The sequence below is a fragment of the Chrysoperla carnea genome, chromosome 1 (genome assembly GCF_905475395.1).
Source record: "Chrysoperla carnea chromosome 1, inChrCarn1.1, whole genome shotgun sequence".
NCBI classification, from domain to species: Eukaryota; Metazoa; Arthropoda; class Insecta; order Neuroptera; family Chrysopidae; genus Chrysoperla; species Chrysoperla carnea.
The window spans coordinates 361,686-381,147 of NC_058337.1; the positions used below are offsets into that span (position 1 = coordinate 361,686).

Genomic DNA, 19,462 nt, shown 5'->3' on the forward strand with positions numbered 1-19,462 from the left:
ATTTCCCAGCGTCAAACGTTATCATGAAAATACACCTTACTTTAAAAAAAAATCATGAAATTTTTCAGTTATTTGAAAATAAATACTCCTAATTTCAATCGCTAAAAGCTCGGAGGGTATTGATTTTTTTGAAATATGCTTAAATGACACATTTTACTCAGAATACATCACTCTATCGATTCCTGTTGTCAATTTTAACATATATTTTTTAATCCCGTAGAAGAGGTGAGTACAACCCCTTGTGCAAATGCACTGCTTGGTACCGTATAACTGTTGATTTAGAACAAAGATTATTCCCAAATTTCCATTAAAATCGGTGCTGTAGCTTAAAATTTAGTGATTTACTGGAGTAGTAGAAAACCCCCAGAGTTGTAATGTAGTAGAACGCACACTTATCACACACTTATGTCAAAACAAACGTGACTGTGACTGAGCAAACAGCAAAGTGAACAAACAAGTGTGATTCAGTGTGACAGTGATTGTGAAGTGATATCTTGTTGTGAAATAAATGTGATTATAAAATGGGACCACCAAAGAAATTTAAAAAGGATAGCGGTAAAAGTGATAACAAATGGAAACGTAAAAATAAGGATGAAGATGAATGGGGACCGGGCACGTCTGGAACAATTGAAGAAGACGATACATTAGATACGGGCGGAGAATCTGGTGTTCCTGGCGCAGCGGTACGTAATGCTGAGGCCAATGATCAAGATATACAAGAGGATGAATTCGGTGCGAAAGATTACCGATCTCAGATGGTATTAAAACCGGATAATGCATCAAGACCGATTTGGGTCGCACCGAATGGGCACATTTTCTTGGAATCATTTTCACCAGTTTACAAGCATGCTCATGACTTTCTAATTGCAATATCGGAGCCAGTTTGTCGACCTGAACATATCCATGAGTATAAGTTAACGGCGTATTCGTTGTATGCGGCTGTGAGTGTTGGTTTACAGACCCACGATATTATCGAATATTTGAAGAGGTTAAGTAAATGTTCAGTTCCCGAGGGAATTATTGAATTCATTAAATTATGTACATTATCGTATGGTAAAGTGAAATTAGTTTTAAAACATAATAAATATTATGTGGAAAGTCCATTCCCGGAAGTTTTACAAAAAATATTGAAAGATCCCGAAATACAAAAGTGTCGTTTACGTCGAAATGTCGATGAACCTGATTCCGAAGAATTTATTACACAAATTCAGGTTAGTACTTGTTTCATATTGAATGCATTTTATCACAATTTAGAGATAATCCTGGAGATCACCAGGTCGCCCTAATCACCAGGTGCATCAAGGAAACTTTTGAACATCATATTCGTGATCAGCGACATCAAAAACTGACCAGTAATTATTTATCAAGTAACAAATTTTTTCTGTTACGAAAATGCGTCCTGGCGATACCAAACAATTGTTTCTGTTGAAACGAATGCAAAAAAAACCGCACCTCGATCTATCTTGCCTGAAAAAATCGACCTTAAATGATATATTCTTGTTTTATTTCTAGGATAAAAAAAATATTCCCGCATTTGGACAAAAAGTTGCTCCAAATACTGCCACCACAAGTGCAGATCCGAATAATCCTGATGCGGCTGCCAAACCGGTGCCAGAAGATATAACAAATTTCTATGATAAAATCGACAAAGACGAAGAAGACGAAGATGAGTCAAGCTTAAAAACCGTATCGTTCGAAGTTGATCAAGAGAAAATTGAAGTATTACAGAAACGTTGCATTGAGCTGGAGCATCCATTACTCGCTGAATACGATTTTCGTAACGATACCATCAATCCTGATATTAATATTGATTTGAAGCCATCAGCCGTGTTGCGACCGTATCAAGAGAAAAGTTTACGGAAAATGTTCGGTAATGGTCGAGCACGATCCGGGGTCATTGTTCTACCATGTGGCGCTGGAAAATCATTGGTGGGAGTGACCGCTGTTTGTACGGTTCGCAAACGGGCTCTGGTTTTATGTAATTCGGGTGTTTCAGTCGAACAATGGAAGCAACAGTTTAAAATGTGGTAAGTTGGATTTAGAATTCTACATTTAGATTTGATTCAATGGTGAAAATAGGTTTGCCAAAGTGGCGATCGTCTTGGAAAACTTGGAAATACATGGAATTTAGAGATACTGGGAAAATCAGGGAATGTTAATCCTCCAAAACGTAGAAAAATCTCTCTCTCTACGGTATTTTTTACCAAATTTACTGAAGTGATGAGAAAAACCTTCACAGATGTTAATAATTTTGTTTTTTTTTGTCTTTTCTAGGTCATCAGCCGATGATAGCATGATATGTCGTTTCACCTCCGAAGCCAAAGACAAACCAATGGGTTGCGGTATTCTAGTGACCACATACTCAATGATAACACACACACAACGGCGATCATGGGAAGCCGAACAAACAATGAAATGGCTTCAGGAACAAGAATGGGGTATCATGGTTCTGGATGAAGTACACACCATACCGGCAAAAATGTTCCGTCGTGTTTTAACAATTGTACAATCACATTGTAAACTTGGTTTAACGGCCACGTTGTTACGTGAAGATGATAAAATTGCCGATTTAAATTTTTTAATTGGTCCAAAATTATACGAAGCCAATTGGTTGGAACTACAAAAACGTGGTTTTATCGCTCGCGTTCAATGCGCCGAAGTTTGGTGTCCAATGACTCCAGAATTTTATCGCGAATATTTAGTTTGTAAAACGAGTAAACGATTATTATTGTATGTCATGAATCCGAGTAAATTCCGAGCTTGTCAATATTTAATCCGGTATCACGAACGGCGCGGGGATAAAACAATCGTCTTCAGTGATAACGTGTTCGCGTTAAAACATTACGCTATCACAATGAATAAACCGTTTATTTACGGACCGACAACGCAAAATGAACGAATCCAAATTCTACAAAATTTTAAATTTAATCCAAAAGTGAATACGATTTTTGTGAGTAAAGTAGCGGACACATCGTTTGATTTACCGGAAGCCAATGTTTTGGTACAAATCTCATCGCATGGGGGGTCACGGAGACAGGAGGCACAACGTCTTGGACGGATTTTACGTGCGAAAAAGGGTGCTATCGCGGAAGAGTATAATGCGTTCTTCTATACGTTGGTATCGCAGGATACGATGGAAATGAATTACTCGAGGAAACGACAACGGTTTTTAGTGAATCAAGGTTATAGTTACAAGGTTATTACAAAACTAGCTGGCATCGATGATGAGCCGGATTTACATTATAAAACGAGGGAGCAACAGGGCCAGCTGTTACAACAGGTTAGTATCACTAGAAAATTGGGAAGCCAACTGTAAGAAACTCTGTAGGATAGCATCCATTTCAAAAGTTATTTTTCCGGCGTTTTTCTTAAACCACTAACCTCTACCTCCAATTGAAAATTGGAAGAGTTTTAACCCCTTCTTATTCGTCCCAAAATTTTGAAAGAATATTAAAATGTTGGATAATTTTGTATTTTTGTAGGTACTAGCAGCCAGTGATATTGATTGTGAAGATGAACGTATCCCTGGTGAAGGAGGCCAACGGTCTGGTGGTGCATTTCGTAGACATGGTGGTATCTCCAGTATGTCAGGAGCAGATGATGGTGTATTCTATGAACATCGTAAATCGAATTATTCTGGAAATAAGCATCCATTATTTAAGAAATTCCGTTGTTGAATTTGTTTTTTTGTAAAGTGTGATATTTAATAAAGAATTTATTGAAAATTTTTGTACAACTCTATTTATTAATTATTATTACATCCCCTCTAAATCCCACTAACATCCTTGTACTCCCATCAAATTAGATGAAATCACAGTCATATTCGCATCGTGCGTGAGTTTTATTTAAGGCGTTTCCATGGAAACGATACACTACTTCAATTATAGAATTGTATGGATGCATATATAATTGTATGGATTGCATTTATGATTTACATTGAAAATTTAATATTATTATCTCACAAATTTAAATAAATAATTATGATAATTTACATTTGAAAAATAATATTTGTACAATTTGATTTCTTATTTTCACAATTTTTAATGAGTTAAGTTTAATTAATTAATGTTTTACAATAATTTTAATTTAACATTATCTATAACATTAACATGTAAAGAATTGCAAATTAGTCATAACTGCCTCCTTTAACGCCATAATTTTTCACTGGAAGCGCTGGCATCGATTTTATTGTCCCTACCATGGAGGTTATAAAGAAGGAGAACGATCGCTACGTACTAAAGTACTAGCGCACCTGTCCCTGAAAATTTGTAGAATTTATAGTTAATTTTCAGCCACCAGCCGCGCTGTCGTCGGTAAGTAGTATATTAGCGCACAACAGCCCGCATTTAATGAGACAAGTTAGCGATCCCAGCGCCTCACTTATTTTGTCCATATTTTGGGGACAATATTTTCTATTGCGATCGTTCTCTTTCTTTATAACCTCCATGGACGTAACTATACTTGAAAATTTTCTTATTTTGCATTTTAAGAGAAAAAGTCATTCTTTATAAAAAATTTTGCTTATAAAAATCAGTGCTACCAACCCACGAAATACACCAACTTAACATATCTAAGTTTTTTTAATGTTATCATGATCTAATAAACTATTAATAATTTCGTTTGAAATAGATATTTTTTTTCGAAATTTAATATTTTACTACAAGTACGTTAATTTTTTCCTACGTACGATAATTTTACGACTCCTGCTGGGCCCAATAATTTTGTTTTCTCTAGTTGCCAACATTGGCTAGAATGAAAGAAAATGGCTGTCTTGCTGTCACTGCATGAACAAAATAGTAAAATAAAGTTAAAAATGGCAAATAATTCACAGAATGAAGAATATTATCCAAAATTAATGATTAAAAATGAAATTTTAGAAGATAGTTTCACAATGGACGATGTACAAATTAAAATGGAAATACCAGAAATGGACGACATCGAAGAAGGGGAGAAACATTTGGACACAATCAATTATGATGAAAATATTAAAGTTGAAACTGAATTCAATTTTATTAAAAATGAAATATTAGAAGATAATTTCACGGTGGAAAATGTACGAATTAAAATGGAAATACCAGAAGTTGAAGACATGGACATCAAAAGTGAAAGTGAAAGTGGAGTTTTTATCGAAAAAAAATCATTTTCATGTGAAATTTGTGATAAATCATTTACAACAAAAAGTCATTTAATTAATCATAAACGTGTGCATACCGGTGAAAAACCATTTTCCTGTGATATTTGTAATAAAACATTTACGAAAACAACAACGTTACGTCAACATAAACGTATTCACACGGGTGAAAAACCATTTCCATGTGAGTTTTGTTTGAAAACATTTACGTGCGGAAGTAATTTAATACATCATAAACGTATTCACACCGGTGAAAAACCATTTCCATGTGATCTGTGTGAGAAGAAATTCAGTCGTAAAGGTGGTTTAGTGAAACATAAACGTGTTCATACCGGTGAAAAACTATTTACGTGCGATATTTGTATGAAAAAGTTTAGTCAGAAATATGGTTTAGATATCCATAGAAATATGCATACCGGTGAAAATCAATTTTCATGTGATATTTGTTTTAAAATATTTACGTGTGGAAATACATTAAGTTATCATAAACGCATTCATAGTGGTGAAAAACCATTTTCATGTGATTTCTGTGATAAGAGATTTATTTATCAACATCAATTAATTTATCATAAACGAACACATACCGGTGAAAAACCATTTTCATGTGAATTGTGTGAGAAAAAATTTAGTAAGAAAAATCTTTTAGTTAAGCATAATGATAGTCATCATCAGCATGCTGGTGAAAATGGTGAAAAACTCAAATAATTCATTTTTAAAACAGTGATTAAAAACAGTTTTCATGTGAAAATTGTGATAAGTTATTTACTTACAACAAGCAATTTCATTCAACACAAACGTACTCACACCGGAGAAAAATCTTTTTAACCGACTTCAAAAAAAAGGGGGAGGTTCTCAATTCGACTGTATTTTTTTTTGGACTTTGGACTGAGTGAACCAATTTTGACGATTATTTTTTTTATTTGAAAGCTGATGCTTTCTGTGTGGTCCCGCTTCAATTTGGTCCAGTTCTGATTGTGGCATCTTTGAAAAAAGCGTATACAAGTCTTAAATTTGAATAGGGATACCGTTTTGTTTTTCTGCTCGTCTATTGGACTAAAATGTATAAAATAGTATAAAATTCTAATTAAAAAATAAATGTTTTTGACGTTATTAAAAATAATTTTTGTCCCGAATGTTTTTTCCTCCTTTGATCCTTTTGTCGCTGGATACAGTTTTATTTTTTTCAGCTAGGTGGATTCCTACTTTGTCGCTCAAAGCCAGCGTCAAGTGTCATCATCATGAAGGTTATAAAGAAGGAGAACGATCGCAATAGAAAATATTGTCCCCAATATTTTGAAAAAATAAGTGAGGCGCTGGGATCGCTAAGTTGTCTCATTAAATGTGGGCTGTTGTGCGCTAATATACTACTTACCGACGACAGCGTGGCTGGTAGCTGAAAATGAACTATAAATTATACAAATTTTCAGGGACAGGTGCGCTAATGCTTTAGCATGTAGCGATCGTTCTCCTTCTTCATAACCTTCATGGTCATAATGAAGTTAAATCTTTTGAATTTGACTCTGCCCATATTTCTATTTTTTCAGCTAGATAAAATTCTAATTTGTCGCTCAAAGAGAGAGTCAAGCGTCATCATAAAATTACATCTTAAGCTGCCACCTCTTCAGATTTGATTGGTAGACCTAAAGAAATCGTATAGTTTCTGCCGACTTTCGATATCAACGGAGATTTTTTTAATTTTATTGACAGCTCTGAGCAGTTTTATTTTAAAGTATTCGAATAATATTTATTCATATTTTTAATTATGATTTTAAAATACATCAAAATTATCGTTCCGATGAATGAGATCTCGACTTTCTGTTGTTACCTTCCGATGTCTTTAGTTTTGGAAATTTGCGATGGCAACCCCAATAAGGTCAACCCTAAATTTTAAGACGAGGGAAAAGAGTGCAATTTTTTTCGTAATCAAAATGAAAATTCTCAAATCTCCATACTAAAATTGCTTTGACTTTTATTTTAGAGGTGGCAAACGCAAATTTTATTCCAAAATAAAAGTTTTGGTTTTCGAAATGAAAAATACAGTTTTTTATAAATTCGTACCTATCAATTTGCTACAATTTAATTCAGAAATTAGTTAAACAAAGTTTAAATGTAGAAGAACCTGAACCAGGAGCCTTAACATTAGTTTGATCGATTAAATTGACGGACGATTAATTATAAATTCAATAATTTTCAATGTCAAATAAATACATTATTTAATCTTATATTCATCGTATGATATGTTCATAAATTACCCAATTTTTTTTTTTTTTTTTTGTAAAAGGTTAATGTTCACATTTTTATCATATGGGCGTACATAAATTTTATTTAAAAGGGGGGGAGGGTAAATTTCTCTAAGGTTATTATCATTTTAAATTTCGATTTTTGCCCCAATTCCCTATATCAGTTTTTTGTATTTTAAAAATACGTATTTCGACTACCAAGTAGTCATCATCATTAAGAAATAGCTAGTCGTGATTGCTCTTATTATGAATGTTACTCTTTGGTAATTTGGTGGCGGACTGCACACTGATACTCTCGTCTTCTTACAATTTATACTGTTCACCATGAAGGCTATAAAGAAGGAGAACGATCGCAATAGAAAATATTGTCCCCAATATTTTGAAAAAATAAGTGAGGCGCTGGGATCGCTAAGTTGTATCATTAAATGCGGGCTGTTGTGCGCTAATATACTACTTACCGACGACAGTGCGGCTGGTGGCTGAAAATGAACTATAAATTCTACAAATTTTCAGGGACAGGTGCGCTAATGCTTTAGTACATAGCGATCGTTCTTCTTCTTTATAACCTTCATGCTGTTGACAGTATCTGTCAAATTGTATATCATTGGCGCTAGCCAATCAGCTTCCATCAGCTGACTAGTGCTCGGCCAATGGGCATGATACTTGTGCGCAAGCCAATTCGAGTATTTTTTGACACTAGCTTTGAGCGAAAAATTAGAATTTCATCTAGCTGCAAAAATAGAACTATGTGCAGCGTCAAATTTAAAAGATGCAACTTCATGATGACGCTTCACGCTGGCTTTGAGTGTTAAATTAGGATTTCACCTAGCTAGAAAAAATAGATTACATCCAGCGTCAAATTGTAAGAAGGAGCGACTAAAAACTAAATGTTTATTAATCCATAACCTAATTTGATAGCTCATTTGAAATTAGCGCACAACAGCCCGCTTTTAATGAGACAACTTAGCGATGTCAGCGCCTCACTTATTTTGTCCATATTTTGGGGACAATATTTTCTATAGCGATCGTTCTCCTTCTTTATAACCTTCATGATAAAGTGACATATATATAATAAGGTTTCAATTAAAACCCCTAGATAGAGTCTTAGTAAATAGAATTGTCCAATAAAACTGTCATCTTATTATAATTAGACTTTCTAAATAAGGCCCTACTTTCACCGCACCTGTTCATACAAACAGGGGCAAAGATTACACACACACACACACACATAAAATGCTGATTTAAACAAACCTACCTTTCTACTTGTTAATTAGAATTTTTATTTTTTTTTATTTTAAATGAACTTTTTAAACTAATTTGTGCTAAGTCATTACTGAAAAGTGAAAATTAAATTAAACAAGATGGCAAAAGCGAATCAAAATACATCAAAAACGAAAATTCAAAAGAAAAAAGAACCAAATTTTTTAATTAAAGTTTATTTATTATTATACAACGGTTTACAAACTTTAGGGTAAATAGAAAATTGATTGATTTTTTTGGGGCAATTTTAACTTTGGAAAAACGTTTTTCTTTCCTCAGATGGACATATTTATTATTTCAAACATTCAGCTTCTATTTATTTGGATCCGCTACGAATCAAACATTATATGAAACGATTAAATTCACGTTAATTATCTTCCAAAATGCTGCTGTTTTGGAAATATTACATGCAGCGACTGGAATTGTTGCATCGAATCCAATAATTACATTACAACAGGTGTTTTCGCGGGTGATGTTAGTTTGTGGGGTGTTAATGGCAACGCCCGATGCAAAAGCGTGTTTTGGACTACATTTATGTTTGTTCGCGTGGTCCGTCACTGAAATTATTCGTTATGGTTATTATGCGTTAAATATTTTGAATTTAGTTCCACAAATTTTGATTTGGTTAAGGTAATTATATCAATATTTTTATATCATTTTGTTGTTTATTCGATGTACAACGTCTTCGTGGCATGTTAGAAGTGAATTGATCCCGTGAATGTTTCCCTACGTAATTAAAACATAACCTACAACTAATAAACCGGGATAAAGAAAAAGTTGTACAAAGAACATTCAGCCAACTTAACCCCTAGTCATTAAAGGGGGCGTAGGGCCTCAGTGCGGGGCATATGTAGCAAAAATTCTTTACCTAAAATGGCATGAATATCGGACGATGTGGCAGAATGCGTGTAAACTGACATCGGATTCGTAATTAGCAACCAAAAATACTTCCTAGAGCAAAGTTTGGACGATAAATATTTGGTTTGCCATTTTTGAACCCAAAAAAAGTGAAATTGTTGTTTAAAAATGGCACGGTTTTAGTAATATTTGACAGAATCTTTTAATCTGACATCAGATTCGTAATCATCGGCCAAAAATATCTCCTAGATAACAGTTTGGACGATAAATGTGAAATGTATGCCAAAAAAAGGAATTTCGGGTCAAAAATGGCATGACTTTTGGAATACGTGGCAGATTTCGTGTAATCTGACATCAGATTCGTATTCACCGACCAACAATACCAAGTAGATGACAATTTTAAGCCAAAATAAGCATTTCAAAAAAAATTTGGATTACATATACCCCCCGCTGGGGCCTTATGCTTCTTATGCTAAGGTTAAACTGGCAGAATGTTTCTTGGGATCCTATAAACATAAAGTTTTATTAAAATCGGTACTGGTTTCCCCACATTTTTCACTTTGGACACTTTTCCAGCTTATTCATTGCATTATATCACATTCGATTAAATTTACTGAAATTTGAAGATTGCAATGTCATTCTAGGCCAAGTTTTAGCTTTTTCCTTGTAGAATAAAAATTTTCGTGGGTGATTTCTACAAAAAATAACGATTTTCCCACAATTTTTAAAAATTTTCTCTAAAACTTTCAGTTCAATGTAAAATTTTGTGTTTTTGGGGTGGTATTTTTAATTTTTCTTGAAAACTGTGCATTTTATGGAAAAAATACTTTGAGTAAAAGTTGTTAAGCATAAAATTTCCAATCGATTTGTATATTTTAATTGTTCCTCAATCTTTCGCATTTTCGGAAAAATTGATATTTAAATAAATATAAATGAAAATATTTTTTTTTGTAGATATACAACATTCATAGTTTTGTATCCAATTGGAGTGACTGGTGAACTTTGGTGTTTGTATAGTGCCCAGAATTATGTGGCCCAACACAACATGTGGTCTTACAGTTTACCAAACTTGTTAAATTTCACCTTCAGCTACCAATATTTATTAATAGGAATCATGTTATTATATATTCCATGTAAGTATTTAACTTCTGATAACTGGGAGTTGCAACTCAGCCAAAAGCCGAAGTTAATAAAATTCCGACTACCAGATACCAGGCCAATAAAAATATTCAAATTCTAATCCGATAAATCCTGAAAACTGGCGATAAAAATTTGTACTATTAAATCAGGAAGTGGATCGCTTTTTCAGTAGTTCCAATTTAGACAACCTGCAAAGTAAGTTCCTCGAAAAAGCTAATATCTTTTTTTAGCTGATAGAGGGACTGACTGACCTAACTCTAGTGTACTGACGAGTTTTTTTAATGTATTTTAGTGTTTCCTCAACTTTACATGCACATGTTCACACAACGGAGGAAGATTCTTGGAAGCGGAAGTGCTGCTGCCGTTGAAAAACAAAAGACCAAATAATTTTATTTTGTATTGATTTATATTGTTATTAACTTTTTAATTTACTATTTTGTTAATAAATATTTTTAAAAAGTCATGCATTTATTTTTTTTAAATCAAGGTGTACTTTTTCGAAAAAATACGATATTTTGAAAAATTTTCAAAATTTTTTGTTAAAGAAAAAAACTGATGATTTGTGAACTCATAACTTGCGATTTTTTTCGGTTAACTTAGCCATTGATTAGCCGTAAATAAACAACGCTATGTTTCTTGGGGGCCGTTCTTGGGGGGGGGGGGTTCTGCTGAGTGTGACAAGGGGGGACAGGGGGTTTAAAACAATGTGACTTTCGCGGCTTTTCTATTTATTTTACATTATTTTTTTTTTATTATAAAATAATTTTGTCAATTTACTTAAAATATATTGGAAAAAAAAAATATTTTTTAATATAAAAATTTGCTATTTTTAAAGGGGAGTGGGGGCTAAGTTTTTGTGACGTAATATTTATAGGGAGTCACAGAAAATGTGACACAGTGTGACAACTGGGGGGAGTCACAACCTAATTTTAGCGTGACGTATTTTCTGAACGGCCCCTTGGCTTGTTTCCTTCTATAACAACGTATTCTTTATTTTTTGATAGCAATTTTGTTAAATTTAACATTGAGCCTCCGTAGATTAATTGGATTAACCACCTTAAACTGTCATAACAGTACTTTAGTACTTGGATACAACAACCAGATGGCATTCGTGTCTGTATACGCGATCTAACCTCTATCTTATACTCTTTAGGTTGTTGTTGCTATGTAACTATAAATAATTTCAGGCTCACTATTTCAGAGGAAAATAAAAAAATCTTATTTTTATAAAATAGCTAATAAACTAAAATCACTATCGTTGCTCCCGACAGCTCTTTTTAAAAATGTCAATCAAAATTTTAAAATGTTAATTATTCATAATAAAAATTTGTTCATATTTCATGGCTTCATGTAGAAATAAATCGACTGAACGTACATCAAAAACAAAAATACCATTTTTTCCAACATATGAATCCGAAGTACGTGGTCATGTGACAGTCGCTTGGTTCCCAAAACAATTCTCACAATCGTATTACAATGCGCAACAGCAGGAATGCACGAGCAACGCATGCACTTTGATTGCTGTTTTAATTGCATCAAATTGGTTTTATAATCATATTAAAGTATGTACGCTAAAATTGTCATTTTTTATACCATGCATATATGAAATATACATAGTATATTAAGTTTAGTCCCAAGTTTGTAACGCTTAAAAATAATGATGTTAGGAAAAAAATTTTGTCATAGCTGTTCATAAAATCACCTAATTAGTCCATTTCCGGCTGTCCGTCCGTCCGTCCGTCCGGCCGTCCGTCCGTCTGTGGTCACGATAACTCAAAAACGAAAAAAGATATCGAGCTGAAATTTTTACAGCATACTCAGGACGTAAAAAGTGAGGTCAAGTTCGTAAATGAGCATCATAGGTCAATTGGGTCTTGGGTCCGTAGAACCCATCTTGTAAACCGTTAGAGATAGAACAAAAGTTTAAATGTAAAAAATGTTCCTTATAAAAAAATAAAAAACTTTTGTTTGAAACTTTTTTTTGTAAACATCACTGTTTACCCACGAGGGCGTTAATTAGGTGCAAATTTTATAGTATGCATTAATATAAGTGTATATCAGTGTGTGTGTGTGTTTATTTAATAGTGAATATCTTTTGTTATTTACGTGACGTCAAAAAACAAACGACTGCGCATCAACACTGTATATACATTTTTGTATGTGTTATGTGATAAAGAAATCAACACTGACTATGCATGGTATTTCAACAATTAACTAAGTCAATTGTTTCTTTTCACTTGTTTAAATTTATTTTTAATTTTTAATCATTTACGGCTTGCTTTTTTATTCTGTCTATTTATGGTTGCCGTTGCTATGATAATCAAAAAAATAGGGTGTGCACTTTATGAATGTCCGCCATTTTGATGTTTTGTAATAAAATGTCATGTATTGTGCACTTTTCTTGCACTAAATTAGAGGAGTTAAGATGTAACTTCATGATGACGCTTGATGCTGGCTTTGAGCGTCAAATTAGGAATCCATCTAGTTGAAAAATAGAACTATGTCCAGCGTCAAATTGCAAAAAGGAGCGACAAAAAATAAAAAAATTATTGATAACCTAATTTTTAATAAGACACATGTAATGGCAATGATAAACAACGGAGACATAGGCCGAAACGTTTGATCTATAATGAAGGGATTTGCGCTCTCCAAATTTGAAAGGATTTTGTGTATTTACACTCAGTAACTCTTAAAAAACCTATTTAAAAAAAAAAAAATAACTCCGTAATTCAGACTTTTTATCATATTACCTAAATTCTATTTATTTGACAAAATGCTTGAATTTAAACCAGTTTACAAAGTGGCCGAATTTTAGAAATTGGACGAAATGTCTATAATGAATAATAATTTTTAAGTATTTTTTTAGTTATGTGGACCATTTCTACCAATAAGCCGTGAAATAGTTTTAGGAATAGCACATGGTATCTTGGAAGGCAATAAAATTCATGAAACTTTATTACGAAGAGGTGTATTTAAACATGTCAATTTAACGGTACCAGAAGCGATCAAAGGTGGAGGTCTTGCCACACGCCATATTATTGAGTGGGTTAGACCATATTTTATTCAAAACTTAATAACGTATCGATTTGATTTGAGCTTGACGCTGCGGTCTTGAGCGTCAAATTAACATGTAATTTCATGATGATGCTTGATGCTGGGTTTGAGGGACCAATTAGGATTTCATCTAGCTGAAAAAAAAATAGAACTATGTGCAGCATCAATTTTTTTATATTTTTTATTATTATTAATTTTAAAATAATTTTATTAAATCAAAAGATTGTTGATTAATTTTACAGAGATGTCGTTTATACATGGCCAACATGGCAAAAACATTTTATAGCAATTTAAACGAACACATTACAGAATGGAAAAATAAGCCACCAGCAACAAATACTTCTGATTTATTTGTGATTGTTATCGCTGATCAACGATCTGTTTTAATTATTTTACAAGAAATGACTAATAAGGTAATCTTCAATCAATCAATTATGGAGGGTAGAGGAAAGGAGCATAATCTTTGTCTTACTACTATTTTTATTCTAGGTAGTATTAATAGATTCACATCAACATTTAAGTCATGGTGCTGTTATAGCACAAGTTGAAACAGATAACTTACAATCGTTATGCTCGTGGTACATTAAAATGAACATGGCCTGCTATTCAGCTCAACCAGATTGCTATGAATTATCATTTTTATATTATGAAGTTTGTAACAGTAGCTAATTTATGGATGTATCGATAAACATAACTGACTGACTGTGTATATCTTACGATCTTACGTTATCGTTATCGTTCGTTGAAGGTTTCAATTCAATTAAATACAACACACAACAGCGCATTATATACATATATTATTATTAATTATATCATCATTATATAAACAATTAATTTATTAAATAAAATAATTTATGCTCGTTTAAAATCATTAGTACACTGAAAATAAATATCTAAGAGGAAAAAATTATTGCCTCTTTTAAATTGACCATCATTGTTTATTAGGTCATAAAAACTTCGTATCATAAAAATCATATCGGCCAGGTTTCTAGTTTTTATGATAAATTACAAGATACTTTTACATGCGAGTCATATATATGCTAACGAATTTAACTTTTGAATAAAGTGACCTAAATTTATTAAACATTTGTAATATCAAGTAGCCCTTACCATAAAAGTTGCTTACCCAAACTTGATGTCATTGCAGTAATATCGAAAAAGGTTCACAATGACATGATAAAGTCTACATTACGCACTGAAGTCAAATTATCTTAAACTATGGAGGGTGGAGATAAGGAGGACCATCTTAGTGTGTCAAAAAGTGTCTGCAGCAAATAAGAATGGCGCTGCTCTAGTAAATGAGTAAAGGTGTATTTTCATGATGACACTTGATAACATGGAGGTTAGAGAGAAGGAGAACGATCGCTACGCGCTAAAGCATTTTACGTGTCTGTCCCTGAAAATTTGTAGAATTTATAGTTAATTTTTCAGCCACCAGCCGCGCTGTCGTCGGTAAGTAATATCTGTGAAGTTAGCTGTTTATGAGTACAAGTAGATGAAGTTAGTACCATTCAAATTTATAAAGTAGTATAGATAAATTTATAAAGTAGAATAGATAATTTATAATTTATTCATTAGTAAATAATAATAATAATTAATAATTCATTATTTGTTTTTTTTCCTTTGAATGATATTAAATACACGTATATTAAACGTTGATAGATCATTTGAAATTAGCACACAACAGTCCGCTTTTAATGAGACAACTTAGCGATCCCAGCGCCTCACTTATTTTGTCCATATTTTGGGGACAATATTTTCTATAGCGATCTTTCTCCTTCTTTATAACCTCCATGCTTGATAATTTACACTGGGCATAGTTCTATTTTTTTTTTGAGCTAGGTGAAACCCTAATATGTCGCTCAAAGCCAGCGTCAAGCGTCATCATGAAATTACATCTTAAGTATCAAGAGTAGGATAGAAATCTAAACAAGTTATTAACGGAAAAATTCACTTTTTGAATGAATGTAAATAATCATTTTTTAATTAATGAAGAAAATTTTAAAATTAAAAAAGAATTAATTATTAAAAATGAAATATTTGATGAAAATGATTCAATGGAACATGAATCAATTAAAGAAGAAAATAATGCAACGGAGGATCATGATCCAGTTGTAATTAAAAAGGAAATACAAGAAGAAAATAATGAAATTTATATAGTAAAGAATGAAATATTTGATGAAAATGATTTAGAACATGAATCAATTCAAAATGAAGACAAGAAAATTTCATGTGACGTTTGTGATAAAAAGTTTACTCATCAAAACACTTTAATTGTACATAAACGGATTCATGGTGGAGAAAAACCTTTCTCTTGTAAAATTTGTGATAAAAAATTTAAACAAAAAAGTGGTTTAGTTAGGCATAAACGAATTCATAATGGAGAAAATCTGTTTTCTTGTGAAGTTTGTGATAAATCATTTACTAATCGAAGTAGTTTTGAAACTCATAAATTGAGTCATAGTGGTGAAAAACGTTTTTCATGTGCATTTTGTGAAAAAGGTTTTATTCTAAAACATGATTTAATTCGACATGAACGGACTCATACTGGAGAAAAACCATTTTCTTGTGAAGTTTGTAATAAATCATTTTCAAATCGAAGCAGTTTAGAAGCACATAAATTCACTCATAGTGATGAAAAACCATTTTCATGTGACGTGTGTGATAAAACTTTTATTACGCGAAGCCATTTAAATCAACATAAATTAGTGCATAGTGGAGAAAATAGTTTTTCATGTAAAGTTTGTGATAAATTATTTACGCATCGAAGCAGTTTTGTAGCACATAAATGGACTCATACGAAAGAAAAACCTTATCCATGTGCAATTTGTGATAAAGGTTTTATTCTAAAACATGATTTAATTCGACATGCACGAATTCATACTGGAGAAAAACCATTTTCTTGTGAAATTTGTAATAAATCATTTACACAGCGAACTCATTTAGAAGCACATAAACGAACTCATACCAGAAAAACTAGAAAAATTTAATGTTAAATATTTTAATTTTTGAATAAATTTAAAATAAAAATGTTGGGAAATGGTGTAGAAATTTGAATAAAAACAAATTTAATTTAATTTTATTTAAGGTCGTTTTTTATAGCCCTAGATCCCGTGAATTTTAAAAAACCCCCGACAAATTTTTCATCTACGAAACCCTAAACTCGCATTTGAAGCATATCTAAGAACACTTTCCATTAAATTGCTTTTTTCTTTAATACCTTTTCCAAACTGAACTGATTTGGAAGATCATCACCAATTTTTAGTTTTTTTCAGATACGGAACCCTAAATACGCTACAATAAGAGCTGTAACACCAAATTTTCCTGAAAATAGATGAAATCTATTTATTAGAAATTAATATCCATGAAAGTGAATATTTTGCACTTGTACTGTGTTTGCCTTGTACATATTATAAATCATTGTAAGCACAGTTTTACTGTGACGGGGATTCCCCGCTTATACTAACTTACCCATAAATTAATTCTAAGAATATTTAGTTGAAGTTTGTTGTAGGTTCTCACTCATCTATGACCTTAGGTTTTAGGTAGCTACTAAATAAAAAGTTAAAATTTAAATTTGATATAAATAATTTAATATTTGAAATGTACAATACATATTTAATTATAATAATAATTAATTTATATTTAAATAAAGCAGTCAGCAGTCCTGTCCTGTCCTGTCCTCTATCAAGTATCAAATACAATCATTATTATTACTAGCTGTCAACTACCCGCTTCGATGGCTAACTTGCAATTTTAAATACAAAAATTATTGTGTTATAACCTTCACTTCATATGCCATCACTTATCCTCCTTTTGTTCACAATTTCGTCGTTTATGTTTTATTTTTTTACGGAATCCTAATTTTAGGGTAAAAACCGTAGCTGCACCCTGCCACGCTCCGCTATGGGACATTATGGTTGCATAGAAATAAATGAGAAGTATCTACTTTAATGAAATCCGATAAAATAGTTCACAACTTTTAAACGGTTGAATTGACTTTAATGTACACATTCATGCCCTTTTCTTTGATATCAGACTTTCGGTATTTTTGGAAATGTTCAATTGTTCATCCCCACTTCCACCCCCTCCCTTGAAATCCCCTTCCGTCAGGGTTAGTTTTGTAATATACACGTCATGCTTAAAAATGGATAAATCGTGTCGCTGATAAATTAACTATCTTTAAACGCTGATAAATTAACCATCCTAAAAAAAAGATATTTAATTCTTCGATCCAAATCTAAGATATTTACACTTTTCAGAAATTCTATATCATGCAATAACCTTTTTTTCCTATGATAGATAATTTTAGGGGCATAATTTACAAGACATTTTAAAAACCCCCGACAGATTTTGTGGGTACAGAACCCTAAGCTCGCACTTGAAATAGATCTAAGAAAACTTTCATATACTTTCCAACATTCTAAATTAGAAACGAGAAAATGGGATCCCACGAAAATGACGATTGTTTTTGTAATTAAATCGCTTGAAGAAGTGTTCAACTGAAAAAGATAAATGCGTGTTTTATTTGAAAATAGAGAAATATTCACGGATTATTTTCAGGGTAAGAAAGTCCATTTGTATTCGGTTGATTATGTAATCAATCAAAATTTTCAATTATTTAGATTTCTCCAACGTTGCCGTAATCCGTAACGCACCCAAATCTAAATTGAGCTGAGAAATGAGCTATCTTTGATACTAGAAATACTCGGCCACAAAACAAACGATGTTTAAAAATCCTGTAATCTTGAACACTCTGTCTTTAATTTGTATGTAAAATGTCTGAGAAAGTTAGTACAACAATTATAGTTTTAGTTAAAAACAATTCAAAAGTATTTTAAAAACAAATTTATTTCAAGGATAATTCTCATTTTATTTTTTTTTTTTAACAATAAATTTAAATATTGAAAATTATTTAAAAATTGATTGAGAAAACACGCCTCTAATTATTAATTAATAATTATTATGAATACTCTAATCATCTTAAGGGTTTCACCTCGCTATCAAACGGAATCAACTGAATCAGGTTTGTACAGCCCCACCATAGACATTATAAGAATAGACTGAAGAAGTGGGCGTGATCTGCCTAGAATCGATAAAAAGAGAACGATGCTATGACGTACGTTTTGTTTCTTTTTAGTTGCGTTTACGCATTAACAGTCTTGGACAAGTGCGCCAGTAAGTCACGCCCAAAAAAGAGACATAAGGTACGTCAGAGCATCGTTCTCTTTTTACCGAATCTGGAATTCCACTTTAAGACACTATCGTTCGTTACCAGCGTGTCTATTTTTATATGTCTATGGATAGCACTTAAAACTAAAATATGTTAAGTTGAGCGCTCCACCTTCTGTATCTTCTATTTCAAAAAAGGTTCAACGTACAAAAAAGAGTTTCAGATAAAATTTGTAGAAAATTTGATCCTCTACAACTTTTATAATAAATGTTAATACGATTAAAGGCAAAAGAAACAAGAAATTCTCAAAAAAGTTATTTTCTCGACCTATCAAAATCAAGATTTGTACAGAAATTCAGCTTATTTCGTTTGAAACCGAGGTTACAACCCTTTTTTTGGACTAAAATGATTGGGTTATAAAGCATGCGCATAAACTGTAAATGTAAATGTTGTAAATAAAAAAAAAAAATGTCAAAAATTTTTGGTTTTGTTTTTTTAAACGTCAATTTGTTTATAATTATAATTAATTAATAATAATAATTAAAATAAATATATTTGAGTTAATTTATAATAATAAATGTATGTGTTTTGAAATAACCAGAAGAA

The 19,462-nt window shown here is 32.1% G+C and overlaps 5 protein-coding genes across 5 annotated transcripts; all 5 read left to right on the plus strand.

Moving 5' to 3' along the window:
* Nucleotides 1–424: 424 nt before the first annotated feature.
* LOC123290465 (general transcription and DNA repair factor IIH helicase subunit XPB) lies at nt 425–3,712 on the plus strand. Its single transcript, XM_044870668.1, has 4 exons — nt 425–1,211; nt 1,513–2,027; nt 2,275–3,280; nt 3,483–3,712. The coding sequence occupies exons 1-4, from the start codon at nt 522–524 to the stop codon at nt 3,675–3,677; spliced, it is 2,406 nt and encodes an 801-aa protein (XP_044726603.1). The 5' UTR covers nt 425–521; the 3' UTR covers nt 3,678–3,712.
* Nucleotides 3,713–4,813: 1,101 nt separating this feature from the next.
* LOC123306079 (gastrula zinc finger protein XlCGF71.1-like) lies at nt 4,814–6,166 on the plus strand. The gene is made up of 2 exons (XM_044887953.1): nt 4,814–4,990; nt 5,240–6,166. The coding sequence occupies exons 1-2, from the start codon at nt 4,814–4,816 to the stop codon at nt 5,834–5,836; spliced, it is 774 nt and encodes a 257-aa protein (XP_044743888.1). The 3' UTR covers nt 5,837–6,166.
* Nucleotides 6,167–8,681: 2,515 nt separating this feature from the next.
* On the plus strand, nt 8,682–11,039 carry LOC123290514 (very-long-chain (3R)-3-hydroxyacyl-CoA dehydratase hpo-8). The gene is made up of 4 exons (XM_044870733.1): nt 8,682–8,842; nt 8,911–9,261; nt 10,444–10,622; nt 10,922–11,039. Exons 1-4 carry the CDS (start codon nt 8,733–8,735, stop codon nt 11,014–11,016), a joined length of 735 nt encoding a protein of 244 aa, XP_044726668.1. The 5' UTR covers nt 8,682–8,732; the 3' UTR covers nt 11,017–11,039.
* Nucleotides 11,040–11,969: 930 nt separating this feature from the next.
* LOC123290533 lies at nt 11,970–14,460 on the plus strand. Its single transcript, XM_044870757.1, has 4 exons — nt 11,970–12,191; nt 13,496–13,675; nt 13,926–14,096; nt 14,173–14,460. The coding sequence occupies exons 1-4, from the start codon at nt 11,970–11,972 to the stop codon at nt 14,350–14,352; spliced, it is 753 nt and encodes a 250-aa protein (XP_044726692.1). The 3' UTR covers nt 14,353–14,460.
* A 441-nt stretch (nt 14,461–14,901) lies between these two features.
* On the plus strand, nt 14,902–16,649 carry LOC123306080 (gastrula zinc finger protein XlCGF71.1-like; the record flags this gene model as incomplete). The annotated part of the gene is made up of 2 exons (XM_044887954.1): nt 14,902–14,932; nt 16,042–16,649. Coding segments are annotated over exons 1-2 (639 nt in total), but the record flags the coding sequence as incomplete, so codon positions are not given.
* Nucleotides 16,650–19,462: the final 2,813 nt, after the last annotated feature.

Coding starts and splice junctions, on each gene's coding strand:
- LOC123290465 (XM_044870668.1), top strand. CDS start 522: ATGGGACCACCAAAGAAATTTAAAAAGGATAGCGGTAAAAGTGATAAC. Junction 1,212..1,512: donor AATTTATTACACAAATTCAG/GTTAGTACTTGT, acceptor TTTTATTTCTAG/GATAAAAAAAATATTCCCGC. Junction 2,028..2,274: donor AAGCAACAGTTTAAAATGTG/GTAAGTTGGATT, acceptor TGTCTTTTCTAG/GTCATCAGCCGATGATAGCA.
- LOC123306079 (XM_044887953.1), top strand. CDS start 4,814: ATGGCAAATAATTCACAGAATGAAGAATATTATCCAAAATTAATGATT. Junction 4,991..5,239: donor ATTATGATGAAAATATTAAA/GTTGAAACTGAA, acceptor TCCTGTGATATT/TGTAATAAAACATTTACGAA.
- LOC123290514 (XM_044870733.1), top strand. CDS start 8,733: ATGGCAAAAGCGAATCAAAATACATCAAAAACGAAAATTCAAAAGAAA. Junction 8,843..8,910: donor AACGGTTTACAAACTTTAGG/GTAAATAGAAAA, acceptor TTCTTTCCTCAG/ATGGACATATTTATTATTTC. Junction 10,623..10,921: donor CATGTTATTATATATTCCAT/GTAAGTATTTAA, acceptor AATGTATTTTAG/TGTTTCCTCAACTTTACATG.
- LOC123290533 (XM_044870757.1), top strand. CDS start 11,970: ATGGCTTCATGTAGAAATAAATCGACTGAACGTACATCAAAAACAAAA. Junction 12,192..13,495: donor GGTTTTATAATCATATTAAA/GTATGTACGCTA, acceptor GTATTTTTTTAG/TTATGTGGACCATTTCTACC. Junction 13,676..13,925: donor CACGCCATATTATTGAGTGG/GTTAGACCATAT, acceptor TTAATTTTACAG/AGATGTCGTTTATACATGGC.